The sequence below is a fragment of the Clytia hemisphaerica genome, unplaced genomic scaffold (assembly GCF_902728285.1).
Source record: "Clytia hemisphaerica strain Z4C2 unplaced genomic scaffold, Clytia hemisphaerica genome assembly, whole genome shotgun sequence".
In the NCBI taxonomy this organism is placed as follows: Eukaryota; Metazoa; Cnidaria; class Hydrozoa; order Leptothecata; family Clytiidae; genus Clytia; species Clytia hemisphaerica.
This window is the reverse complement of record NW_027103394.1, coordinates 926,232-952,947: the sequence shown is the minus strand read 5'-3', so window position 1 is coordinate 952,947 and position 26,716 is coordinate 926,232. Positions and strand designations below refer to the sequence as shown.

At 40.2% G+C, this 26,716-nt stretch overlaps 1 protein-coding gene across 1 annotated transcript; it reads right to left on the bottom strand.

Annotated features, from left to right (window-relative positions):
* Positions 1-664: 664 nt before the first annotated feature.
* On the bottom strand, positions 665-26,716 carry LOC136824950 (uncharacterized). The gene is made up of 24 exons (XM_067080935.1): positions 26,699-26,716; positions 26,381-26,612; positions 25,870-26,025; positions 24,947-25,121; positions 24,342-24,469; positions 23,464-23,546; positions 20,942-22,334; positions 19,717-20,907; positions 19,344-19,514; positions 18,887-19,060; positions 17,960-18,111; positions 16,411-16,585; positions 14,938-15,480; positions 10,461-14,277; positions 9,681-9,925; positions 8,933-9,046; positions 8,116-8,229; positions 7,797-7,922; positions 7,463-7,588; positions 7,129-7,254; positions 6,793-6,918; positions 5,937-6,080; positions 1,874-4,959; positions 665-983 (listed from the first exon to the last, which is right to left on the bottom strand). The coding sequence occupies exons 1-24, from the start codon at positions 26,714-26,716 to the stop codon at positions 741-743; spliced, it is 12,858 nt and encodes a 4,285-aa protein (XP_066937036.1). The 3' UTR covers positions 665-740.

Here is a 26,716-nt window from a genome sequence, read left to right as displayed (position 1 = left end):
AAAAGTTAAGAACATCCGAAGGCTTAAAAATTTTTGGATGTTCTTATAAAAAAATTACGTGTACATCATCAAATCTCTGAACGCAAAGCTCAATTTTAGTCAAAAACCTAAGGACAGAGGAACAATGCCTTCATTAGACTTCAGAAATGACTATTTAGATTTAAACACAAGTAAGCATTGAACAATTCGATGGACTTTTAAACACGCTGTTTTTTGCCCCCTTCTTTGACCTTTTTTTAGTCTAACGAATGTGTCATTCCGTTTTATATCCATACAGGGCGGCAGACGAACATTTCCAGAGGGCAATCCGTCAAAGATCTCCAGGGGGTGTTTTTTCCATTTTTCCAAGGGATGATTTCCAAGTTATTCTAAAATTTCCAGGGGTTAAAAGACTGATTTTAGTTCGTCCGCCCTCGCTTTAAGGTATGAAAAGAATTTTTCCAAGGGGTACTTTTGCAAGTTTTGCAATTTTCCAGGGGTTATCCACACATTTTCAATAATTTCTTTTTGACTTGAAAAGGTTCGTCCATACAGGGGATGGTTTTTTTGAGGAACAGCCCAATCGAAAAAGGTAATATGTATCCTTATAAAAAAATTTAGATTAAATTGATGCAATAGTTTTATTTTTTTTTGAAAAATATATTTAAGAAGACAGTATAACAAAAGAATAATTAATAAAAAAGTTACAAAAGTGAATAGTAAAATAAAATATAATCAAAACACAAAATTTAAAGGGTCATTCAACGTGGTCGTGGTTGTGGTCGTGGTTTAGGCCCTGGTTTCGGCGCGGTCGATGGGGCCGGTTTTGGAGCCAATGGTTTAGGCGGTGGTCTCACTTTGGTTGGTATTTGAGGTTTACGAGTAGTGGCGGGTGGAGGGACGGGTTTTTTTGACTTTGGTGGCGGTGCTGGTGGGCGGCTACCCTCTTCCTCGATTGTAACGTTAAATCGGTTTATTAAGTTGTTGACGCCTTCCTTTTTGTGCTATAAGAGAATGAAGGAAAAAAAAATTAAAGTACGTTCTCATTTTAAAAAGACTTGTTTGTTTGCAATTAGACTCTATGAAGTCAAATTCAACTGCAAGTAAACAAAAATGTTGATTCAGCAGAAGGCCAAGGGGTAGGGGGGGGCACTTGGTTTGCAGACTGACGGTATGTGCGGGCCAAAAATTTGCTTTTAAAATTGCACCCTTACAGTGCAGCAAAAATCGGTGAAAATCATACCCTTAGAGTGCATTTTTCCCCAAATTTTCAATCCTTTCCGTACAAAAAAATGGTTAAAATAGCATTTTTGGGCAAAAAATCTAGATTTTTCATGAATTTTCTGGAATTTCTACCGTTACAGTGCATCTTTAGTATTTCCGACCCTTACAGTGCATTTTAAACATCTTGGAAAAGGTACCCTTAGGGCCCGCACATAACCGTCGGTCATTTTGCCCCTCCCCGGGGCATAAGGTAACATTAAAAAATACGAATGATGTATTTTATTTAACAGACTTTTTACCGATGAAAGTAAAATATACCTTTTTTATATAAGAAAATTCAAAAATTTTTGAAGCCTTAGAGTGTTTTGCCTAAAAATGTTCTCATTTTCACAGTTTTGTGAGTTATTGTATCCATTAACCGATTCATCCAGAAATCGGGTGTTCTTAACTTGTTCTTAACATTTTTGTCATTGAAGTCTTATGTTCTTATATAGTTTGTTCTTATAAAATACGTGCAGAAGCAAAAGAAGAAGCCTTACCTTAAAAGAGTCCGAAGAGTCGAAAATTGTTGATGTTCTTATAAAAAAATGTGTATCTTACCATTTCAGGATACAAGTTAGAAGACTTAGTTTCCCATGAAATAAAATAAAGGCCAAAAAATGATTCGTACCTTAAAAGACTCTGATAATTTCCGTCTTTGTGGTGGTGCAGGTTGTTCGGCCATTGATACTTGTTTTCCGATCAATTCCCGATTGCGCGCTGTTACACTCTGAATATGCGACTTAACATCATCTTTAAGGGCGCTAATACCAAGGGGCGGAGCAGTAGGAGGTACGGGGGCTTGGAAATTAGACGCCTCTGTGAAGAGACGCCGTTTGGCGTTTTGGAATTGTGTGTCTTTTTCAGTGACGGACTTGCGTCGGTATTCGGTTAACGCTGCGAGATCTTGGTCAGCTTGCACGGCCGGTGAAAGTCTTGTAGATATTTGTTGTTGAATAGGCTCAGCTTCTACCGGTGCTAATCTAGTAGATAATTGTGGCTGAACGTGGCCGTATCCCAGTCGGGAGGCCTGCATTTGTGTCGGGTCACGGAGTGTGGACTGTTGGGCGGCGATAGCTTGTGAGACCTCTCTTTGGATCTTCTGCAGCTCGGTCATGGGTCCTGTATTCCCTTGAGGGTATTGCTGTTGAATCTGACTTAAACGTCTCACAGCTGCAGCACGAGATTGTCTGCGCGTCATGACTCCTTGCATTTCAGCATTCAAATTAACAGTAAGAGGGTCACGTGGGGCTGGTTTAGGAGTTGGTCTGTAACTATTTCTACGAGTACCATACGGGTTATTACTTCGTCCTTTACGAGCTTTAGATCGATGTGTGTATCGAATAGCAAAATTGGCAGCTTTCCAAGCACTTAAGCCACTCTTTTCAACATCTCGTGAGCTAGACAGTGCTCTATTACGATACGGCATCGGCACTGGCATCCGTCTTTCATCACCTATCAATGACTGGTCCACAGGGATAGCCAATGAGTCCTCTTGTGGGATAGCATATGATACCCGGCGTTGCTTCATTGGACCAGTTGGTCCTAGGGGTGGCCTATGTCTTTCATCAGCGCCGATAAGTGACGAGTCCATAGGTATAGTTAATGAACCCTCTTTTGGGATAACATGTGATACCCGGCGTTGCTTTATTGGACCTGTTGGTCCAAGGGGTGGCCTATGTCTTTCATCAGTTCCGATAAGTGACGATTCCATAGGTATAGTTAATGAGCCTTCTTTTGGGATAACATGTGAAACCCGGCGTTGCTTCATTGGACCTGTTGGTCCATGAGGTGGCCTTTGTCTTTCATTAGCGCCGATAAGTGACGAGTCTATAGGTATAGTTAATGAACCTTCTTTAGGGATCCCAGGTTGTGTAACCGGTTCTTTATACTGGCGTCCTGAGCGAGTCACTGATATTTGTGGTTGTATCATAGGCGATTCTTGACTCTGACCGTATTTGGTCACTGAGATCTCTGGATTGATTGCCGGTTGCCGGCCATCATTAATTGAGATTTGAGGTGGAATAACTCGTGACATTTCTTGAGGGACACCTTCTTCGTGACTTAATCCAGACGGAACGATTGAGATTCTACGATGAACCTGCATCGCTTCTTGAATCTCCACACGTCGCTGATCAACGCGACTTTGAACGTCTTTGTATTTATCAGCGCTCTTAGAGGCACGGCGACCGTATCCCGATTGAGTGGCAGGAATTCCTGATTGATTAGCAGGGATTCTAGATTGGTGTTGAGGAATAGCTTGACCATAACTGGACTGGTTAGCTGGGATTGTTGATTGATGTTGAGGGATAGCTTGACCGTAACTGGACTGGTTAGCTGGGATTGTTGATTGATGTTGAGGGATAGCTTGATCGTTACCATATAATCTGGAAGGATTTGGATATCTAGATGAGGATTTCAAAATGGCGGAATAACGTTTCAAGTGTCGTAAATTTTTCGGGAAATCGTTTTCAGAACCGGATCCAGAGGAACTAAACGAGTTATTTGATTCATCAGAGCCTCCCTGGTGAAAGACTTGTTGTCCGATACTAGATCCAGTCCCCATCATCTGGATTTTCTCTTCAATTGTGAATGGTTTCTCAGTCATGCAGAATAAGAGATTGTCCTGTAGTTGTTCACCTGTTGGTAGGTTTGAACCACCACCAAAGGCTTTGTAAAATGATTCATCACTCGATTCTGGTGTTGATTGCTGGCTGTGAACGATAGTACTGGCATCACTTGTGGTTAGTGATGGTCCCATATGGCTTGGTCTAGGACTTGGTCTATGTTGGGATCCCACTCCCAATCGAGGTGGCAAGGAAGGAGATTGGAGGTTAGCTGGACCCTGCTCCATGTCTAACACCGTTGATGTAGGTTTCTTTTTAGATTCAGCTTCAGGTGGTTGGGGTTCCAGCTTTTCGTAAGAAGGTCGAGGACTATCAACGTACTTATTAGGAGGCTTCTTCGGCTCCGTAGGTGGGGTAGGAGGTTGCCTCCTAGGTGGATGTCTCGCAAATCCAGACTGCTCCGTTTGAATTGGTGGAAGTGGTGCTGGCTGCTGGTTAGAGTCGTCCATAGCAGGGTCTGCTTCCCTCGGATAAGGGTATTTTCTCATAACTGCGGATGAACGTTTCGAAGCTAGTTCATCAGGGGAACCAGTTTGTAGACGTGTAGAAGAAGGTACAGTGATGTTAAGGTATAGATTATCTGCTGGTTTCAAGTTGGAGGTATCCGCTGGAGTACCTTGTGTAGGCTTCTTAGTAGCAGCTGTGGGTTTCCTCCCTACAGGAGGAGGCTTCCTTCCTACCGGAGGGGGAGATCTACTAGCTGCTATCGGTGGTGGTGGTGTACGAGCAGCCTCCCCGGTGGTTGCAGGAGATCGGGATCTGGTGACAGGCTTTGGTACTGGTGGCAGGGCTACCTCCTTGGATGGTGAAGAGTACAACGAGGGTAGTTTGATTGCGTTTCGGCCTTTCATTTGATTAAGTGAATGATCAATAGATGAATTGTTATGGTGCAAACGTCGCGGACCGCCTGGAGGGGTAGGCTTTGGTTTAAATTTTGACACCTCTGATTCCATTTTAGTAATAGGCTGTATATTATCATAAATTGGATCTTTCTGCGCTGATGGCGAATCTGTTTCTGAGTCCGATGATATTGATGATACGACGGGTTCACTTTCCGATAAACTGTCTATCTCAGACGGTCTTCTGAAAACTATACATTTGATGAATAAATAAAAATAGTTTTTAGTGGAAATGCGCTATCTACAAAATAAGATCACAAAATATCTACGAAATAAATAGACTAGTATGGAGTTGTGGTCAATAAAATTATAATAAAATGACCAAAATGATAGCAAAATTGACTTTAACTTCGTTTGGTAGACCAAAGGTCCTAAATCTTCCATGTTCCGTTTAGTTCACAGATAGATCGTCCGGGGATGACAAAAATTAAAAGACTGTCTAAAATGTTACATTAGGTGAGACCAATTTAATTTGTCGTTCGACGGGCAGATGGTTAGAAAAATATGGGTCGATCGGTTGGTCGGTCGGTAAAATAAGAATAAATTTTTTCTTTTATCAGGGTTGGTTAGGTATTTGCAAAAAATATCTGGATCAAAAATTCACTTTTATTTATCTCCGATGAAGATCATAATAAAATTTTAGTATATGGAATGCTCGATTTTCTAAATTCTTCAATTTCTTGAATTAATTTTCAGCTTTATTCAAATTTAATTCTTACAAATAACTAGTGTGGAAAATATATTATAGTGGAAATTCAATATTATTATTTTTTTAATTTTAGCAAAATTAGGGTCGGTCGGGCCCGTATAACAACAAATTAAATTGGTCTTGCCTAGTGTGGAAAATATATTGTAGTGGAAAATCAATAATGTTTTTTTGATTTTAGCAAAATTAGGGTCGGTGGGGCTCGTAGATGAACAAATTAGATTGGTCTCCTCTATACAGGGTTATCCACGTAAAATATCGATATCTAGAGTACAGTTGGCACTTGATACCCAGCTGGCACAAAACGTTGTTTCAACGTTCATCTAACGTTATATAGACGTCGTGAACGTTAGGTGGACGTTGAAACAACGTTGTGTGCAAGGATTAAGAAAATGTAGATAGCATAGCCTGTCTATTACAAAAGGGTCGAATTAATGCCGTAATGCGTCTAAGATCCCCTACCTGATTTTTTGCGGCAGCTACTTTTCGAATCTAAGGATATATCACTGTTATCGACAACATCTTCAGCGAAACGAACATTAGCTGTCGCAATTACGCCTTCTTCATCCTCTTCATCCAAATTCTCGTAAATCGCCGGCTCGAAACCTAAGTAGTAAGATGTATAATGTATCTGTATCTGTTTATGTATCTTAGTGGACCAATTTTTCCAAATTTTGACCTTTTTTCGTAAACTTTAGTCCTGTGAATATTTTATAGCAACATATCGTGCAAGTCTATTGACCATTATGAAACAGAACTTTGATTTTATATTTGATCATGAAATAACGAACTAACTTAGTTTTTCATTTTTCTTGATATTTCGCTCGAATTTTTTCGGATCTTCTTTTACACTTTGTGATTCTATCTATTTCACTGCATTTTACATTTTATGAAGTTTTTCCTTCCATCCTTATATCAAAAGCTCTTTGAAGAGTTGTAAGATGGTGCTTCAACAACATATTATCCAGAAAAAAATTGAATATGGGGGATGGAAGAAATTTACCCCCGGATATAGTGAATTTTGTCCACCGGACAACGGATCTCACCCCCGGACAAGCATCAGTTGACCCCCGGACATTCAAAATCACCCTTAATCAGAGCAAGGTTGCCCCTAAAACAAAGCAAATTTTGCAGATTTTTCACTATCCCCGGACAAAATATCCAATATATCTTCCACCCCCATGTAGAAAGATTTTCTGGAAGAGCCTTATCCTAAAAGTTTACTTTTCTAAAACCACATTCATGCTTGGTCTTCATTGCTGGACTAATTTAATAGACTGTTGAATGCAGTCGAGGAAAAGACACAAGGAATACTTACGAGTGACTTTACGATTTTTGATTTTCTCGTTCGTCTTTTCAGTTTCACTATTATCAACAGTACCTTGCCCGAAGCGGAGATTGGTAAATTCGCCCTCTGAACTCGCAAAATCTGGCTTCTCATAACCTGAAATTAAAGACAATATAACATATTAATTGTCACGCAGTGGAGGTAGTCGAGTGAATCGACTTGACACCTTTTATAAAAACGGTGGTGGACGCAGTTCAACTTTGTAGCAGGATAAACTTGCGTGACGCTAATCATTACCATGACAGATGCAAATGAAACCGAATTTCATGATAAGGGAGGCCTACACATACAAAATAAAATACTTACGAGTGACTTTCCGATTTTTGATTTTCTCGTTAGTCTTTTCAGTTTCACTATTATCAAGAGTATCTTGCCCGAAACGGAGATTGGTATATTCGTCCTTCGAATTCGTTAAGTCTGGCTTCTCATAACCTGAAATTAAGGCATTAACATATTAATTGGCACACAGTGGAGGTAGTCGAGTGAATCGACTTGACTCCTTTTATAAAAACGATGGTGGTCACAGTTCAACTTTGCGACAGGATAAACTTGCGCGTCGCTAATCTTTTACCATGACAGATGCAAATGAAACCGAATTTCATGATAAGGGAGGCCTACACATACAAAATAAAATACTTACGAGTGACTTTACGATTTTTGATTTTCTCGTTCGTCTTTTCAGTTTCACTATTATCAACAGTACCTTGCCCGAAACGGAGATTGGCATATTCGTCCTTCGAATTCGCCAAGTCTGGCTTTTCATAACCTGAAATTAAAGACATATAATATCAATTGTCACGCAGTGGAGGTAGTCGAGTGAATCGACTTGACTCCTTTTATAAAAACGATGGTGGTCACAGTTCAACTTTGCGACAGGATAAACTTGCGCGTCGCTAATCTTTTACCATGACAGATGCAAATGAAACCGAATTTCATGATAAGGGAGGCCTACATAGACAAAATAGAATACTTACGAGTGACTTTACGATTTTTGATTTTCTCGTTCGTCTTTTCGGTTTCACTATTATCAACAGTACCTTGCCCGAAACGGAGATTGGTATATTCGTCCTTCGAATTCGTCAAGTCTGGTTTCTGATAACCTGAAATTAAAAACATTATAATATAATTGTCACGCAGTGGAGGTAGTCGAGTGAATCGACTTGACACCTTTTATAAAAACGGTGGTGGTCGCAGTTCAACTTTGCGGCATGATAAACTTGCGTGACGCTAATCTTTTACCACGAAATATAAAAATGGAAAAACTAAAACAGTCAAAAATGAAAGCTTTCTTACGAGTGGCTTTACGATTTTTGATTTTCTCGTTCTTTTTTTCAGTATCACTATTATCAACAGTGTCGTCTGTGAAATGGACGTGTTCCTCGTCGTCCAGTTTCGGTTTCTCAAAACCTAAAAAATAAATATAACGAGGATGAGGGGTTGAATCAGTAAGTAGGTTATAAGAAATAATTTGTAGATATTCTGATATGGAAAGGAGGTGCGCCTCTATGCCGAGAAAGCAGAATAAACAGAAGAATTTCTCAAAGATTAGAGCTCCTGTGATGCGAGAGGGTGAGAAATTTGTTCGTTCTTTACTGCAAAAACAACGTGTAAGCAAATGGTTAAATGACGCCCGTCAAGTAAGTACGTTTGCGTCCGCACTCAAGGGTGACCCAGAGGTTCCCTTTTCTTTAACAGTACCGAGTTTATGTATCGGAGGATATCGAAGGCGACGGTAAGAGAAATGATACAAAACAAAGTCGATAGTTGATGTACGGCTCTATATCACCTTTGCTCACCTAAACAGACGACGGTATTTTGGTGTTTTTACCGTCATCGAGCAAAGTGGACGGTGATTTTGGAGGCATGTCAACTTTGCTTTATACCGTCCTCCTCGATTTATCTCGAATACACAAACTCGCTAGTCTATTAGAAGGTAGGAGGGGTGCAACTCCTTTCCCTGAGGTCCCTGCTCGTTGGTTGCTGGACATCAACGAAGAGACAACAAGAACAAAGGTTAAATCGAAGGACCTCCGAGGAGGGTGTAAAAAGCGAATAATTCCATTTTGCGATGGCATAAATGCTAAAACAGACAAAAATGAAAACTTCTTACGAGTGACTTTACGATTTTTGATTTTCTCGTTCCTTTTTTCAGTATCACTATTATCAACAGTGTCGTCTGTGAAATGGACGTGTTCTTCGTCGTCCAGTTTCGGTTTCTCAAAACCTAAAATCAAAGAATACAGTTACAATACGAATTCTACTTCGAAAATTTCACTTTAATGAAGTTTAAAGTTTTAAGTCTGAGAGACAGAAAAAAGATTTTAAACACCAAATTAGCATATGTTCTTGAAGTTCTGGTGATTTATGCAGCTTCGAGATGGAAAAGCTTCTTTATATGCTCCGCTTTCCCGAGACGGAAGAACTTCAATGGGGGGAATTTAACAGAGAAGGGCCAACCTAGAGCCAACCTATGGGGGGGGGGATTTAACAGAGAAGGGCCTCCCTAGGGCCAACCTACGGGGGGGGGGGATTTAACAGAGAAGGGCCTCCCTAGGGCCAACCTACGGGGGGGGGGATTTAACAGAGAAGGGCCTCCCTAGGGCCAACCTAGGGAGGCCAAAAAATAAAAATAACAGTAAACAGACTCATCATATGTAAGGCGCGCCTCAGAGAAAAATATTCTCAACATTTTGTTAGAGATTGCTGTGTATAAGCAAATGGTCCCAGCTGGCACATAACGTTGTTTTAACGTTAATCTAACGTTATATGGACGTTGTGAACGTTAGAAAAACCTCGAAACAACGTTGTGTGCCAGCTGGGATGTTTTTCAAATATTGACGAAATTGAACAATACTTACGAGTGATTTTGCGATTTCTGATTTTCTCATTTGTCTTTTCAGACGGGCCAACATTAAGAGTACTTGCTGTAAAACGAACGTTCTTCAATTCGAAGACGTCTTCAACATCTGAATCCGCCGAGTCTTCCGGATCCGGACGATCATCATTATCACAAGTGTCGGAAGCAAAACGAACAGATTTTCGTGAGCTGATTTTCGTGTCTGACGAACGCTCGGCCCTCGTGGGAATTGAAAGAGAGATGTTGCTAAAATTTAAAATTGAATCAGTTTTTAAGAAATTGTAACATAATAAATGACCCTTTTTATTTCTGCTACTGGCAGTTTCATGCTACTTTTGTGACACTCTTCAGGCAACTAACTTCCTAACTGACATCGCTCTACTTATGTATAGAGCACTATAAAAGACTGAAGAATTAGTTACAAAATAAATGATACTTTTTACTCTTGTGCTTGAATTTGGTTGCTAACATATTCTACCTATATCTATTGTTTATATTATTATGGGGTGACAGTGTGGGCTAAGGTTTCATTTTCAGATTTCATTTCCCTTACCCTTATTCTTATTGTTGTAATAGAACGACAAAAATTTAAGGATATTCCCAATGCCTCAGCTCAAATGAACTTTATGCTTAACAGACCCGACGAAAGCGGGGAGACTGGGGAGACTCCACTCAATTTTTGAGAAAATGATATTTTCTCAAATTCCAAGTGAATTTTATTCCACTTTTACGGGTGTTCCACCGCGTAGATGATTTGAAAAATAAGAGATATTTATCTTACCTGCTTCCCTTGCCCGTTGTAGGTTTAGTTTTTAATTCGTTGATATTTTCATAAATATTCTCGCTTTCAGATGTTTTATCGTTCATAGTAGCAGTGTCGATATTTTGGCAAATTGGATCAACCTCGGTGTCCGGGTTATCGAATATAACGCCCGCTGGTTTCTGTCTACGTGGAGGCGCGACTGGTTTTGCCCTTGGGGCGGGTATAGGTGCAGCCAATGGTTTCGTTGAAGAGTCAACAGCTTGGTTGGAAAATTTCCTTGTTGGAGCAGTTGGACTCAAATTCGAATATTCACCTTCTTGGCCATCGTTGGCGGCTGTCTGGCGTTTCTTGAAAAGAGGGCTTTCACCGATTCCTGCAGTCAATGGGTTTGCAGCATTCGATTTCACAGGTGAGTAGGGGTTACCATCCATGGGCGGAGCTAACGGGTTAAACCCACCAATCCTGGACGGCTTGAATGAGAATTGTGGTTCCTCAGGCTCAGGCTCTGGCTCAGATGTTCTAGAAGGAGTTGTCTTGTCCAGTGTTAATGGATTAAGACTGGCAGATGATTTCTGTTTATGACTGGACAACTTCCTTCCTGGTGCAATTGGACTTAAATTGATTTTAGATTTCGAAACCTCATCCTTGTTAAGACTCAGATTTGTAAACGACTTTTGTGTGTGACTAGATGGCTTCCTTACTGGTGCAACTGGACTCAAATTGGTTTTAGATTTCGAAACCTCATCCCTGTTAAGACTCAGATTTGTAAATGACTTTTGTGTGTGACCAGATGGCTTCCTTACTGGTGCAACTGGACTCAAATTGGTTTTAGATTTCGAAACCTCATCCCTGTTAAGACTCAGATTTGTAAACGACTTTTGTGTGTGACTAGATGGCTTCCTTACTGGTGCAACTGGACTCAAGTTGGTTTTAGATTTCGTAACATCATCCTTGTTAAGACTCAGATTTGTAGACGACATTTGTTTGTGACCAGATGGCTTCCTTATTGGTGCAACTGGGCTCAAATTGGTTCTAGATTTCGAAACCTCATCCTTGTTAAGACTCAGATTTGTAGACGACTTTTGTGTGTGACCAGATGGCTTCCTTACTGGTGCAACTGGACTCAAATTGGTTCTAGATTTCGAAACCTCATCCTTGTTAAGACTCAGATTTGTAGACGACTTTTGTGTGTGACCAGATGGCTTCCTTACTGGTGCAACTGGACTATACGGTTCTTGTAAATTCGAGTATTCAGCGTCCTGCCTCTTCTTGAATAATGGACTGTTTTGAATCCCCATACTCATTGGGTTTAAGGCTTTTTGTTGAGGAGACGCTAACTTGGCGTAAGCATTTGGTAAACGCTTCTCTGGAGTCGTTGGTGGTTCATAGTCATCCTCAGGGTTTGAGGTAGAACCAACAGAGCTGATTTGACCATCATCACTGGAGATTTCGAAACTCGATGATGATGATTTGCGAACAGCATCTAAATCATGTTTCGATAATGGTTCATATGGTGCTGTTTCTTCGACCAATTGACTTAAAGAAACTTTAGATGCTTTTTTAGATGTAGCGGAAGAGGAGTCATCACCAAAACCTTGTTTAACTCTTTGACCAGAGCTGTCAGTAAGGAATTGGCCTTCTGGATCAATGAAGTAACACTGGCCGTCCTCACCAATGAATGGGAAGTAACCATCCGGAATCTCGCTAACGCAGGTGTATATTTCACCGGACGTTTTACGTTCCGGGATTGCCGGACCAGATAATTCGGTATTCGAACTCGGTTTCCGTGGCGATGGTACTGGGGAGAGGATGTTCACAGATTTTTGTGTTGTTGCCAGTATAGCCTGTGCTAGACCATGACTGGAAGAGGGCAGTCTAGATGGTAACGCGGACATTAAGTTAGTGGATGGTTTCTGTCCAAGTGTAGTCCCTATATTTCTTGGTGGTAAAGTAGGGCTGAGATTGGTGATGGAGGTAGAAAGGTTTCTTGCAGGTATGACTGGTAAATTTGTGTTGGAAGCGTTTGGCTTTCGTGCTGGTAATTCTGGCACAGATATAGATGGTGTTCTACGAGCAGGGACTGGGGAAAGATTCGTATTAGATACAACTGGTTTCCTTGGTAACGGAGTAGGAATGACGTTGGTGGATGATTTTCTTTTTACTGATGTTGAAATGTCTGGATTTAGATTGATGTTTGATTTCGAGGGCTGATCAATCTCTTCATAATTCCCCGCTTGTTTTTTGAACAAGGGACTATTTTCGATTCCCATTGTGAATTGATTATCCTTTTTAGCTTTCAACGAAGTGTATTGTCCAGGTTTTTGAGCATCTGGTCGTGGTGGTGCAGAATAATCATCTGTATTTGAATGGTCTGATAATTCACCAGCGGATTGGTTCAATTCGCCAATGTGTTGACGCAATTCCCGCGTGTTTTCACGTAATTCCCCTAGGGATTGCTGCAACTCGTTTGACGATTCGCGTAACTCACCTAACGTTTTGTGGATATCCGCAGATTTCTGTAGCGTTGATTTGTTCTTGTATGTGTTTTCTTGTTCCAAGCTACTAATTGATGAACCCCGATCACTTGACGAGAATGAATCCGATTTCCCGAATTCTTCATCGGACGATTCCGCCCGTCGTTTTCGGTATAAATATGTGCTTTGGAATGCCATGCTTATGTGGTTAGAAATCTTCTTTGCCTGTGGCGCAATTATTCTAGTATCATAATCACCATAGTCCGGTTTCTTGAGATTTTCATAAACCGGGTTGCGTTTTGAAGCGTCTTGATCCCGATCGGATTCCGTACGCTTTTTGAATAACGGACTATCACCAAGACCCAGGCTGATAGGATTGAAGGCCTGGTCCGTGACTTCATGATCTGAGTCGTGGGACCAGTCAGAGTCGGAGTCCTGCCGTTTTTTTGGTAACGGTTTGTATTGATTACCGGCGGCACTTGATTCCGCAACCATTTTAGCGGCTAGAGAATTCTCCGGGTTTATTGGGTTAGTGTAAGTTGATTCAGACATTTTGTTAGGGGACATTAAGAGAGCTTTACGGGCTTCCATATCTAGTTGATTAAGCGGTGTTTTCTTTTGTTTCGTTGGAATACTAGACTCCTCCTTAACCAACGGCTTTGCACCGCTCACTTGTTTACTGATCGCAGTAGCGGTACCATCTTTGGTCATCTTTTTCGCATCTTCTGAACAACACTCGGTGTCGCTTTTCGCATACAACGAGTTTTGTATTAAAGAAATGTTCGATGTAGGAGCTTCGACATCTAAAATGATATTTTTGTTTACTCTCGATTTATCTGGTGGCCCTTTAAAAGGTGAAAGGACGACATCGGTGGTTTCCTTAGCCTTTGATTTTGTTGGTCCGTGTAGACCACCATTATCAATGACATCTTGAACGTTATCATACGGGCGATTATTAGATACGTTATTGAAGCGTTGAGTCACCAATTCTCCAGTTTTGTTTGTTAAAAGTTTACCATCTGCATTCGTGAAATAACAGTGTCCGTTGTCACCAATAATCGGAAAATATCCGATGGGGATAGTCGTTCGGTTATCAAACGATTCCGATTCAGGTTCACTATCGAATTGATGTTCGTTTTCACCGGTTAATATCATACTGATAGTCGCTTGGAGTTTGGTAGCCAACCCGGGGTTTTGTACAGATAGATATTCATAATATCCGTGCAGTGTTTGCATGAAGTCATGATACTGGGTTTTGTCTTTGAGACAGAGGTGAAGATCACGATCAGATAACATTTCGACGAGCCCTTGGTAAATAGTTTCGTTCGTTTGTTTTAACTCTTGAAGCGAATTCTTTGGAACTGTAACAAGAACAAAAACAAAAATCAGTAAAAAGATTATACAGCCGACTCTCTCTATTTCGATCTTCAAGGGACCAAGTCGATCTTCTTCGAATTAGAGAAAGATTTGAATTACAGAAAGTATTTTAAATTAATATGTAGCTGAGGGGACAAATATTTTAGTTCGAACTACAGAAAGATTCGAATAGTAGAGGTTCGAATTAGAGAGAGTTGGCTGTAAGAACAACTTTATAATGAGGGAGAAAGGGACAATTTGGAAATTTTTGCCAACATGACCTAGTTTTTATGAAAAGCTCTTAAGAAATAGAAAATCGAACGTAAAAAAACGTTATATCTATGGCTCCGTTAATAAGGCAGCTCTCAGAACCTTTAGAGGCGCTGTGGTATAGTGTGGTATAGTGGTCATTGACCTTGGTTGCTGCACAGGCGACAGAGGTTTGATTTCCACTTGCAGCGGTTCACTTGTCAAATGAATGAACCTTCGCCCGGGTCAACCCATGCCATGTGAGGGGAATTGAGTAGTCAGTTCAAAGTGCTGACGGGCGCTAATTGAAAGAGTCTATAGTTGCGAAAATAGGCCTCAAAGCCTCCTGCAACTCAACCAAATAAAAATAGAAAAAAAGGAATAGAGAGAAATAAGGAAATAAATTGTATTTTTACCATTTTTAAGAGATCCGACATGCTGGAAACTAGAAGCTAGTCCGTTAGCCATGTGTTCCTCGATGGTCCTCTGAAGACTACCAAAGGATTTACAGACCTCTTTTAAAGCCATGGCGTCTAAAGAGGGTAACGGTGAAGTCCGCCCATCCCTAGACTGGAAACTCGTATTGACATCCAGGCTAGAGTATAACGATCCTTGATGGCTAGGGATATCTGATTTAGAGTTATTTGTTCGTGGTAAACTTTCCTCATGACTACTGATGGACTCTAATGAATCACTTTGTGATAGCGATCGCTTGCGATCCTCGTCGGAAGTCTCGTTCGGGATCGTAGACGGTGCGCTTGGTGGTCTACCAGCACTGAGATACATACCGACATTGAGTGTATCACCGAAATGTGTAGTCTGCTCATCAACGTTCGCGTTGACAGGGTCTGTAGGCGGACCGGTAAGATTGATTGGTTGGCCATTAGGATCGATGAAAGTTGACAAATGCTCATAATGACCATTTGGTTCCTCATAAAGTGTATCGTCAGGTTGTTGACCTATTGGTGGAATTAAACAAATCATTATCAAAATGGATGAGGTTAATGTACAGTGTCCCTTAAAGCCCATAGTGTCCTAGTGGGTTGGTTACCCCACCCCCTTGAGATTTTGAAAAGTTCTGGTTGCCCCGCTTTAAATTCCCCTAGATTTTTGAAAAACCTCTTGCCCCCCCCCTTTTCGAAAAATTTTTCAAATACCTAGAGATTTACCCTTTCGCATCTAATCTTGCCTCCCCCTTGATTTTCAATAAGGTTTTTGCATCCCCCCTTTTGGCATTTTTGCCAAAGAATCTCCCCTTTTTAAAGGGGGAGGGGAAGAGGAGGACACTATGAAGCCATATTGACAGTATAGAGTGAGGTTTTTGCCCACATAAACATTTCAGGTTTTAAAAGGAGTCATAAATGGTCTACAATTCCGATGGAGAAAAAGAAATATTCTCTATTGTTTCTACAAGATCACCACACCGTCTTATATATGTATAGATTGACTTCAACCCTTCTCCAAATAATAAGAAAAATTAAGATTACAAATGATTTCTCTTTACACTTTAGTAATAAAAGTCACTGAAGATTGACACAAAGTCCACGACACTCTGTTGAATTTTAAATCAAAAAGTTATCGTAAGAAAAGATAAAATCCTTTTTACTACACTTCGACAAATGAAAATGAATTACACGCTTTTATATTCCATAGTAAAAGACCTGTTTTGTAAAAACGGGCCTAACTTATGCCGAAACCTTAAAGCAGAATCCCAGCTGGCACACGACGTTGTTTCAACGTTCATCTAACGTTATATGGACGTTGTGAACGTTAGATAAACGTGTAAAAAACGTTGTGTGCCAGCTGGGATTTCGAAAGGTTAAGAACGGTCGATCATAGAACCAAAGTAAAGGATAAAAAATTCAGTTGATAAATGGTTCATGTCTTACCTCCTCGGCCTCCTGAACCACGGCCTCCACCGCCTCCATAACCACCACGATCATTTCCACCACCACTGCCACCGCCTCCTCGACGGTTACCTTGGTTACCACCCGCACCACCAGCGCCACCGCCACCGCCGCCACGTCTATTGTTTCCAGGCCGATTATTATCATCATCATGATCCTAAAGAAACAAAAGAGGGAATATTATGATAAACAGAATTTTGAATGGTTTTCTTCGGAAGCATAACTCTCAATTATATCCAGGAAAAGATTGAGCAAGAATTTATTATAGACACTGGATAAACAACGAACTAAATTCATTGATTTCTCATGTTCTATTGTTCGCAGTAATGACATTATTGTTCACTCTCCTTCTTTCATTAAACGATTTTTCGTAACATTTTAATCATTTTTTTCATCTTAACACAGTCATTTCAATTCCCAAATGAAAATTAAGTTTTCCTTAGAGAGGCGAACGCATCAAAATAATTGCTAATTATGTGTCGTTATGACGTTTCAAGTCGCAAGAAAGATACGAAAAACATCCTATGTATGAAAAATTGAATGTTGACACCAGAAATTTTCAAACTTTAACCTCAATAAGACCACCGATCCACCAAGAGCCTTTAAAATATTTTCATATCACGGTGAAGCCAAGACACTCAAGTCTAATATATGTCAATCTTAGCTCTTCTCAGAAAGATGTTAGAAAGATATCGCCAACTTAAAATTCAGTGTCATTTTAGGCCTTTTGTTTGATTTTTCTTGTCTGATGATATTTTTGTCACACCAGATTTAATACATGTATCCGTTAAGTATTTTAGCATTTATTTAAAAAATTTTGGTGAGTAAAAGTACAAAAAGATAAAGATAGAGGACTTTTTAGAAATGAGATTATTAATCATTTTTCAAAATCAGAGAACTTCGAGCCGCCATGACAGTTGTCCTTTGCGGACAAAGCTAAATCCTCGATTGTTTTCTTAAACAAAAGAAAGACAATGCTTCGCTCTCCACCGTTTTATCCAGTGTCTAAATTAAATTCATGGATTGAGCAAATTGATTTTTATAATCGTTATTAGCATAAAAAAAAGTTAACAAAAAGTTATAACAATTGGCTTCCGGACCAGGTTTTTTTATACGGACTATGCTGAAACCTGAAAGTTTTCCTCTTAAACGGAAAACTGACCCAACACAACAAATTTTCTATATTTTGCTCTAAAACGCGGAAAATGTCTTATATAAAACACTAGATAGAGCTACTCTGTATTTCCCAAGCAACGGCAGGTGAAGCAAAATAATCCACCATCTTTGTTGAAAGTAGGTCACAGTTCGGTACCGGTAATTTGTTCATCCAAGCAAAAAAAAAACTGAATGGCGCGAAGCGACGAGGCGAAAGATAGGCTTGATCGATCAAAATTGCCGGCACCGAGCTATGGTCTACTTTTAGTTATCAAAGATGGTGGATTATTTTGATTCAAATAGGAACGAAGTAAACTCTATCTAGTGTCTTGCATAAGTTATCACTGCTTGAAACAAGAATGAAAAAATAGCTTACGTCATTATCTCGCTCATGGTCAGTGTCTTCATTTTCACTGGTATCATCACGCCCGTCTTTTCTCTTCTTTTTCTTCTTCTTGTTCTTATTATCCCTGTTAATGGGCGGTTGGGCGGAGGGCGTGGCAGGTCCACTACCAATCCCTGATGATCCTTCAAATAGAATAAATAAAAATGTTTAGTTCAGGTTATTCTGTTTCATGGTATTGAATTTTACCTTGAGGAAAATAATTTTCGCGGGAACTTATTTCCGCGTTGCAAGGGTGCTAAATTGGCACATTTTTCGGAACTACTTTTTTTGCGGTTGACATCCACATTAGGCCGAAATTCTTACATATTCCTGAGGTTTTTTGAGGACTTTTAACAAAAATTGCATTGCGTGGAACTAATTTTCGCGTTTTTGAGTGTCTACCACGAAAATTAGTTCCCACGAAAATTAGTCCCCTTAAGGTATGTTACTCCGCAACGCCAGCAGGCAGTTCGCGTCGATCAGATTTTAGATACCCTATGGTAACACTATTCAATAGCGGTAAATGCAACAAGGGCGTTGGATCTACCTTTCCTTGAGCACTTTTGACGTAGCGCCGTTTGACATTAGGCAAAGTTAAAACATTGCAATGTCTTCTTTGCGGACACCAATTAAAAAAATACTATTTAAAGGCCGGTCTCCACTTTCGCGCGACATGAGCGAAAAACTTTTTGACGTTTTTGTAAAGTCATTGGTCGGTTGAATAACGAAGCCATTCCATTGGACGAAATTGACGTAACGGATGAAAAAAGTAGAGCTTCCTTCAACTTTTTTTTTTGTTTGCGCCAAACCTTTTTATGACGTTATCTTTTCTTCAGGCAAAAAAGGTTACGAAAAAAACTGTCACCCATATCGCGCGAAATTGAGACCGGCCTTAACTCAGACCAACGAAATCTTTACCTTGTTTGGTAGGTGTGCGTTGACCAATTTTCTGTGCCAGCTCACCATAGATACCACCACCCGCAGCAGCTCCTTGTCCTGACGCCTTCATAGCTTTAATTTGTGCTACGGTGGGCGGAGGACCGCCGAACATTACGGCGGGCGAATAGGGCGTGTCGTAATTCGACTCGTTTACTGAAAAATTTGAAGGAGAAAAATAAACAGTTTGTTAAAATTCGAAAAATGAAATTGAGTTTTCGATTACTTTTACGACTTATTACATAATCAATGTTTCCAAAATCTTTACAATTGTTGAAAAGATAACCATGAGTGGGACATGATTCTTGAAAAAAAAATCGAAAAGAAAAAAGAAAAATTTATAAAGGAAAATTCAATAAATTCGAGTCATTAATTGACGTTGGACTATCGAATTTGACATACACACTATAAAAGGAAACATATATAACAAATTGCTTACATTGTGATGTCGGTTGACCTGAAGCGGCGGCCGCCTTGACCGCCTTTATCTCTTTGACCGTAGGTGGCGGTCGTGAGAATAGAGCGGCACTATTGTATGGTTGCTTGGGTTGTTTGGTGTGTTTTGGTTTTGGAGGCGGTATACTTTCGTTTAACGTCTCATAGTCACCATCTATGGATAGATGATAAAATTTGGTTAAGTTAAAGGGGTTAGTTTATAAATAAGAGTGATAACATTTGCTTACTCATCAGTTTTCATTTACAAGCTTTTTGAAATTGAATTGACACGGATGTGGAGCAAGATTGGTCATGAATTAGGACAGTAATTAAAAAAAACATTAAAACATGAAATTTCATTATAATAACACTCATACCTGCATCACCATCGAAGGTTTCATAGTCATCTCCGCCACCGCCGCCCGAAGTTGACAATCGACTTGGGCGCCTCATGGGCGCCGGGTTGATGTTCTCTAAATTTGTTTGAGAACCACCATCCATTTGAAGGCGTTCATAATTTCCAATACCAGCAGCCAGTGCGGTGTTTAGTTTGCTGAGGGCGTTTATATTCTTACTAAAAGATTTCTTGGGTGTTGAAGCTACAAGAACATTATTAATATCTTCATAGTCATCATGAGATGAAGGGGCGTTGATTTTCGGCTGTTTGGTGGAAGGAGAAGTCGGGGCGCCCTTTTTCGGCGGTTTGGTGGAAGGGGGCGTGGAATTGACTTCTTGTATGTTTCCATATTCATCAGCCATATTCTTAACAACGTTATCTAAAGGTTTCTTGATTTTTGAGTTCTGCACAGGAACAGCGACTGGCTTTGTGTGGTCTCTATACCCTTTAGAAACTTTTGAACTTTCCTTCGGGATTTGTTTGGTTATATCTGGGTCTCTCCCGGGCTTTTGTGCCCGGCTTGTTGAAGGCGGTGTAGGATCATTTTTGCTTTTACTCTTAGATTGAGCTTTGGGAATACCAGCGTCTCGGCCATATTTGTCTGCCGTTTTAGACTGCGTCGTAGATACATGGCCAGTAGCAGGTGTATCACGTCTTCTATCGTCTCCCGCGGGCCTGGACCGAGTAGCAGAAGATTCTTTAGGGATGCTTCGTGGAGCAGAGGATCTGGAAGGCTCTTTCTGTATGACGCTAACAGTATTAGGGGCAGGAGTACGAGCAGCAGAGGGTTGCTTCCCGATACCTCCTTGGACAACATCGGACACATTCTCGTAAATGTCATCATCTCCGTAACCTTCTTTACGACCTTTCGATTTGGTAATCGGGATCGGTTCAAAGCCTCTCTTTTTATCTGATTTCGTTGATTGTGTTTTGAGGATGGCAGCCGGCTTTGTGTTGCGTGCAATACTCTCTTGTTGTCTAATGGGTTCTTTGTTCCGTGCAAGACTTTCTTGCTTTTGGGTAGTTCTTCTATCGTCTCCCGCTGGCCTTGACCGAGTAGCAGAAGATTTTTTAGGGATACTTCGTGGAGCAGAGGATCTTGAAGGCTCTTTCTGTATGACGCTAACAGTATTAGGGGCAGGAGTACGAGCAGCAGAGGGTTGTCCCGGACCTTGGCCATCGGACACATTCCTTGACACATCGACCATTCTCGTAAATGTCATCATCTCCGTAACCTTCTTTGCGACCTTTCGATTTGGTAATCGGGATCGGTTCAAAGCCTCTGTTTTTATCTGATTTCGTTGATTGTGTTTTGGGGATCCCAGCCGTAGTCTTTGTGTTGCGTGCGATAATCTCTTGTTGTTTAATGGGTTCTTTGTTCCGTTCAAGACTTTCTTGCTTTTGGGTAGTTCTTCTATCGTCTCCCGCGGGCCTGGACTGAGTAGCAGAAGATTCTTTAGGGATACTTCGTGGAGCAGAGGATCTTGAAGGCTCTTTCTGTATGACGTTAACAATATTAGGGGCAGGAGTACGAGCGGCAGAGGGTTGCTTCCCGATACCTCCTTGGACAACATCGGACACATTCTCGTAAATGTCATCATCTCCATAACCTTCTTTACGACCTTTCGATTTGGTAATCGGGATCGGTTCAAAGCCTCTGTTTTTATCTGATTTCGTTGATTGTGTTTTGGGGATCCCAGCCGTAGGATTTGTATTGCGTGCGATACTCTCTTGTTGTTTAATAGGTTCTTTGTTCCGTGCAAGACTTTCTTGCTTTTGTATGGGTTCTATCCTACGGTCTTCAGAAATTGGTTGTTGTTGTCGAACCTCGACATTTTGAGGTTGTGGCGTTGGCTGTTGATTCAAGGTCTGCAACGCTGCGCCGTCACCACGGAAATCATTAACGTTTTGATAGTTATTATCATCATCGATCAGCTGTTCGTAATGATCTTCTTGTGCTGGCTCTGTGTAGCCTTGTTGTGATTGGTCCATGTAGCCTTGTTGTGATTGGTCTATGTAGCCTTGTTGTGATTGGTCCGTGTAGCCTTGTTGTGATTGGTCCGTATAGCCTTGTTGTGATTGGTCTATGTAGCCTTGCTGTGTTTGGTCTATGTAGCCTTGTTGTGATTGGTCCGTATAGCCTTGTTGTGATTGGTCTATGTAGCCTTGCTGTGTTTGGTCTATGTAGCCTTGCTGTGTTTGGTCCGTGTAGCCTTGTTGTGATTCGCCCATGTAGTTTAGCTGTGACGGGTCTATGTAGACCGGCTCCGTGTAGCCTTGATCCGTGTAGCCTTGATCCGTGTAGCCTTGATCAGTATAGCCTTGGTCAGTATAGCCTTGGTCAGTATAGCCTTGGTCAGCATAGCCTTGGTTTGTGTAGCCTTGCTGCGATGGGTCCATATAGCCTGGATTCATGTAGATCGGCTCCGTGTAGCCTTGCTCCGTGTAGCCTTGGTCAGTATAGCCTTGATTTGTGTAGCCTTGGTCGTAGGTTTGTTGCACCGGGTTCATTTTCTGCGTGGGCGAAGCCTCAGACTGGCGGGCGGTAAGAGCTTCCTGTTGCTGGACGGCCGCTAGTTGAGGCTGTTGGAATGCAACCTGAAAGTATCGTGATAAAAAGTAATGACTTGATTTGGTTTTATAACACTTTATAAACAATGTGCAGAACAACTTTCGCAGGTATTAATTTCAGCTTTTTTCTCGGATTTTCAGCAAACGACTAGCAAATATATTGAGAATTGATCATTTAATCAGTGTTAAAAACAAGGAAATTCGTCTAAGACAGAAGATTGTTTTTACACAGAAAATTGATACATTTTAAGTTAAACTTTGGTAAATTAAGCCTCATTATTTACACCTTACTGAGACAGAAATCCATCTGTGAAAGAAGTACTAACACTAATTTAATCATCTCGAAGATGCCCAAAACGTGAAAATTAATATCAAACAAAATCAAAAATGGGCTTTTCCAGAAAAAAACCGTGCACCCCCTGTTGAGGAGGTCCAACCTTTTGTGACCTACCCCTTTGGAATTCCAGGCAATTTTAGGATCATACCCCTCTGGAATTCCGAATTTTTACAAATTTTCAATCATTACCCCCTTGGAATTCCGCTTATTTTTGACGGATTTTCGTCTACCCTTATGGAATTCCACTGCATTTCAAACCTTACCCCCTTGGAACGGAAATGGACCTCCTCAACAGGGGGTGCACGATTTTTTTCTGGAAAAGCCCAATTTAGAGCAAGAAAATTCCTTTTCTGTGAAATTAGTTCTTCACTAAATAAATGAACCCACTTTGATATAATTCCGTACGAATAACGAAGATTCTACTTTATATAAAAAATTATCCGTTTTTTGGGGCCCCGTGGGGGGTATAAGGGTTGCGAGCTGACGGAAGGAGTGCCGCCCGACTTCCGATCCTTGGACCCTTACCGGGACTAAAAAGGAGAAAACAAAGGACAACTTTGTGAATTTTATGAGCTTTATGGGGACAAATTTGACTAAATTTCTATCTTTCCGGGGGTAAAAAGTTGAAATTTTCCTATTTCTCCGACCCTTGCTTAGTGGGACTGAAATTGATGATTGAATGATTTTTCCGACCCTTAAGGGGACTTCCGAAATCTAAAAAAGGTCCCCTTAACTTAAGGGCGGTACATACCGTACCCTCCATTTACCTAAGTAATTTACCTAAGTACCCTCCCCCGGGTTTGAGACACACTGTATTACCTGTTGCTGTTGTTGTTGTTCATTAGTAGGCAAGGGTGGTAAAGCTTTCTGAGCATAATCCTCTGCGACATCCATCCAGTACTCTGTATGCAAGAAAAAATGTGAAATGATGAACAATAGATTCTTAAAATTGTATCAAAATAGCTCCCATTATTGTACACGTCTTTTTTTTTTAAGAAACTAATTTTACCAAGCAGCCTCAATTTTTCTTAAGAAATCGGCCTTTTGAGCCAAAATTTTTTTTGTCATTCTCAGCCTCAGCCAGTTTTTAGGCATTCTGAGCCTCATGTTTCTTAAAAGTCTGTTTCTTAAAACAAAAAAAACGTGTATTGGGTTTTTCAATAATTTACATGGAAATAAATCTGAAGATTGTCGCTGTTGGCAATTCTTATTACAGTTGACTCTCGCTAATTCGAACTCGAACGGAGAATCTTATTTGTTCGAATTACAGAGAGATTCGAATTCTAGAAAGTATTTCAAGACGATTTCTTTTTGACGGGGACTGGAAAGAAGTTCGGATTATAGAAAGATTCGAATAACAGAACTTCGAATGAGCTTCGAGTTTACTGTATCCAAAAAGGTTTTTGACGTCATTTTCCCAATGGGGAACACCCGAAAAAAAAAAAAAAATCCGAACTTTGTTTCATGTTTTGTTAAGTTTAGGTAATTTATGCTACCTGATGGAAACAAAACGTTCGAATTACGTAATAAAGGAACACTTCTACAGATTCGAACGTTGGTTTCCATAATGGCGGAAATTACGTAACTTAGCAAAGCACAAAAAACCTCTGTACAAAAAACGAAGGGCGAGTTACAGCATTTTGTGAAAAATTGTAAACTAAAATCAGCTGAAAGAGTTAAACGAACAACCACCTTACCTGTGTTTAGATGCGCGTCATTGGGGAGCACGGATCTTCCCAATCCATGCTGACTGTTAGCCGCGGAGAAAACATTGATGGAAGGAGTGTCTCCTAGTTTTAATTGTTCTTTAAGTTGGTCTTTGTCACTGAAAAAGTAAAAGTAAAATAGATTATTTCTGACCCAATGAGGAGTCAATTAAAGGTTTTGTTTTTAAATAAGAGTGATATCGTTTGCTTACTTAGCAATTTAAATTCACAAGCTTTTTCACATTGAATTGACACGGATGTGGAGCAAGATTGGTCAGAAGAAGGAAAAGAATTAAACCTTTTTATGCTTATATCAGCATGATATAACAATAGCCAAACACTGTCCTGATATGAAATATGTGTTTGATATGAAACGGGGACACTTATGTAAAAATAAAACTTTTAAAATCCCAAACTTAACAATTTTAGTGATTCATCATATAAAATTTTAAAGTTGTATAAAATCTTCCACGAGTCATCATCCGAAAGAAAGAGAAAAGGTTACCGTTAGAGACATTAAAAAAAAACACTTACAAAAACAATAAATAAAAATTAAAGAGGATTAAAAAGTTTTGAAAACGTAAAAAGATGTTTACCCGTAATAACAGCGACGTAACCGCAGTCCGGCAAAAACAACGGCGACGAAAATAATGACGCCGACTTGAGCTTGGATTAAACCAATCATGATTTTTTCCCAATCTTCATACTCACTCTCATCCTCAGGGTCTTGTTTTGTACCCTTCAATGGCATGAATGGGTTACCCCCTGATTCTAAAGAGAAGAAAAATCTCTTTTAAAGGGGTTTTGTTTTTAACTAAGAGTGATATCACAATTTTAATTCACAAGCTTTTTCACATTAGATTGACACGGATGTGGAGCAAGATTGGTCAGAAAGAGGGAAAGAAAAACATTTTTTTTGCTTATATCAGCATAATATAACAAAAGCAAGACACTGTCCTGGTATGAAATATGTGTCTGATATGAAACGGAAACACTTATGTAAAATATGAAACCTTTAAACTCAAGTTCTTGTCAAACTTTCAAATCCAGTTGTGCTCTTAATTTAGAGGCCAACGCAAAGTTTTTCATCTCTCAGACAGAAAAAGACTCAACATGGCAAATTAGCTACGAGAGGATCGTATGAGACTTTGTAAACGAAATCTCTTAAAAATGAGAAATTCCTTCTGTAACTACTACCTTATCGGCCAAAACTTAGTCGGCCCAAAGTGACTAAGTTTTGGCTTGGTGACTAAAATTTTGGCCGACTAAAATTTTGGCCGACTAAAAATTTGGGCCAAATTAATAGTTTATAATTAAGCTTTCCTAACCAACTTTTTTGAATACCACATCATTACGTCCGCTACAATTCATGATTTCATCCGCTATTATTAATTATATATTAGTCGGCCTTTAGTGACTAAATTTTGACGAGGTTACTAAAATTAGGGCCGGTTAGTAATTAAAGCCAACTAAAATTAAGGCCGACTAAGTTTTGGCCGAAAAGGTATTGTTTTCTTACCTGGGTGACAATAAGTCTCGCACGCCTCTGTCTGATCTGCCGCCCCGTCACACCCTTTCTCATTCAAACAAAGGCGTGTTCGAGTGCGCTTTCCTGGACCACAATGAGGGTTACATCGAGTCCACGTGCTCCAGATGGTCCAATTCAAGAATAAAGCTGCAAGATTAAGAACAATTCATAAAGGTGTGTCTCTTTTTGGGGTTTCAAGAATAAATCAATTTAGCAATTTAGCAATTTTTCGGATTTTAAAATCGGTGTTTAAGGTGTCATCCTGTTTTAGGGAGAGTAGCTACCATTTTGGTGATTTTCAGACATTTTTTGTTCTGGTCTGTAAATTAAACCAGTGTCCGAAAAAGAAAATTGGATCTCATATAATTCAGACTTCATTATTGATGTACTATTCAAACAGGGAAAAGTTTTTTGACTAAAAAATAAAATTTCATAAAATTCCCTCCTAGCAGCAAAGTCACTGAGAAAGTGTTAATAAGAAAATAAAAGAAAATATACTCACATCCCCCGTTCCCCTTGGCAGTTCTGGATTTATTCGGTGGCGGTTTGATAGACGTAGCGGGCGGTAACGTTCTCCCGTCCGCATCCCTACGTGGATACAAGTGGTGGTTGTCATCACAATACGATAAATTGAGCTCGTCCCAGGACCAAACAGGATCATCGGGATCATCATTTAAACATACTAACGGCACAAGATCGGGTAGAAAGGGAGCATATTTTGAACCAGGTGGTACCTTTAAGGTGTGAAATCCGATTATATTCCGATTCGGAAAAAAATGGATTAAATTACGGTAATCCCTCCACAAGAGACTGATAGTACAATCACATGGGAACGCAT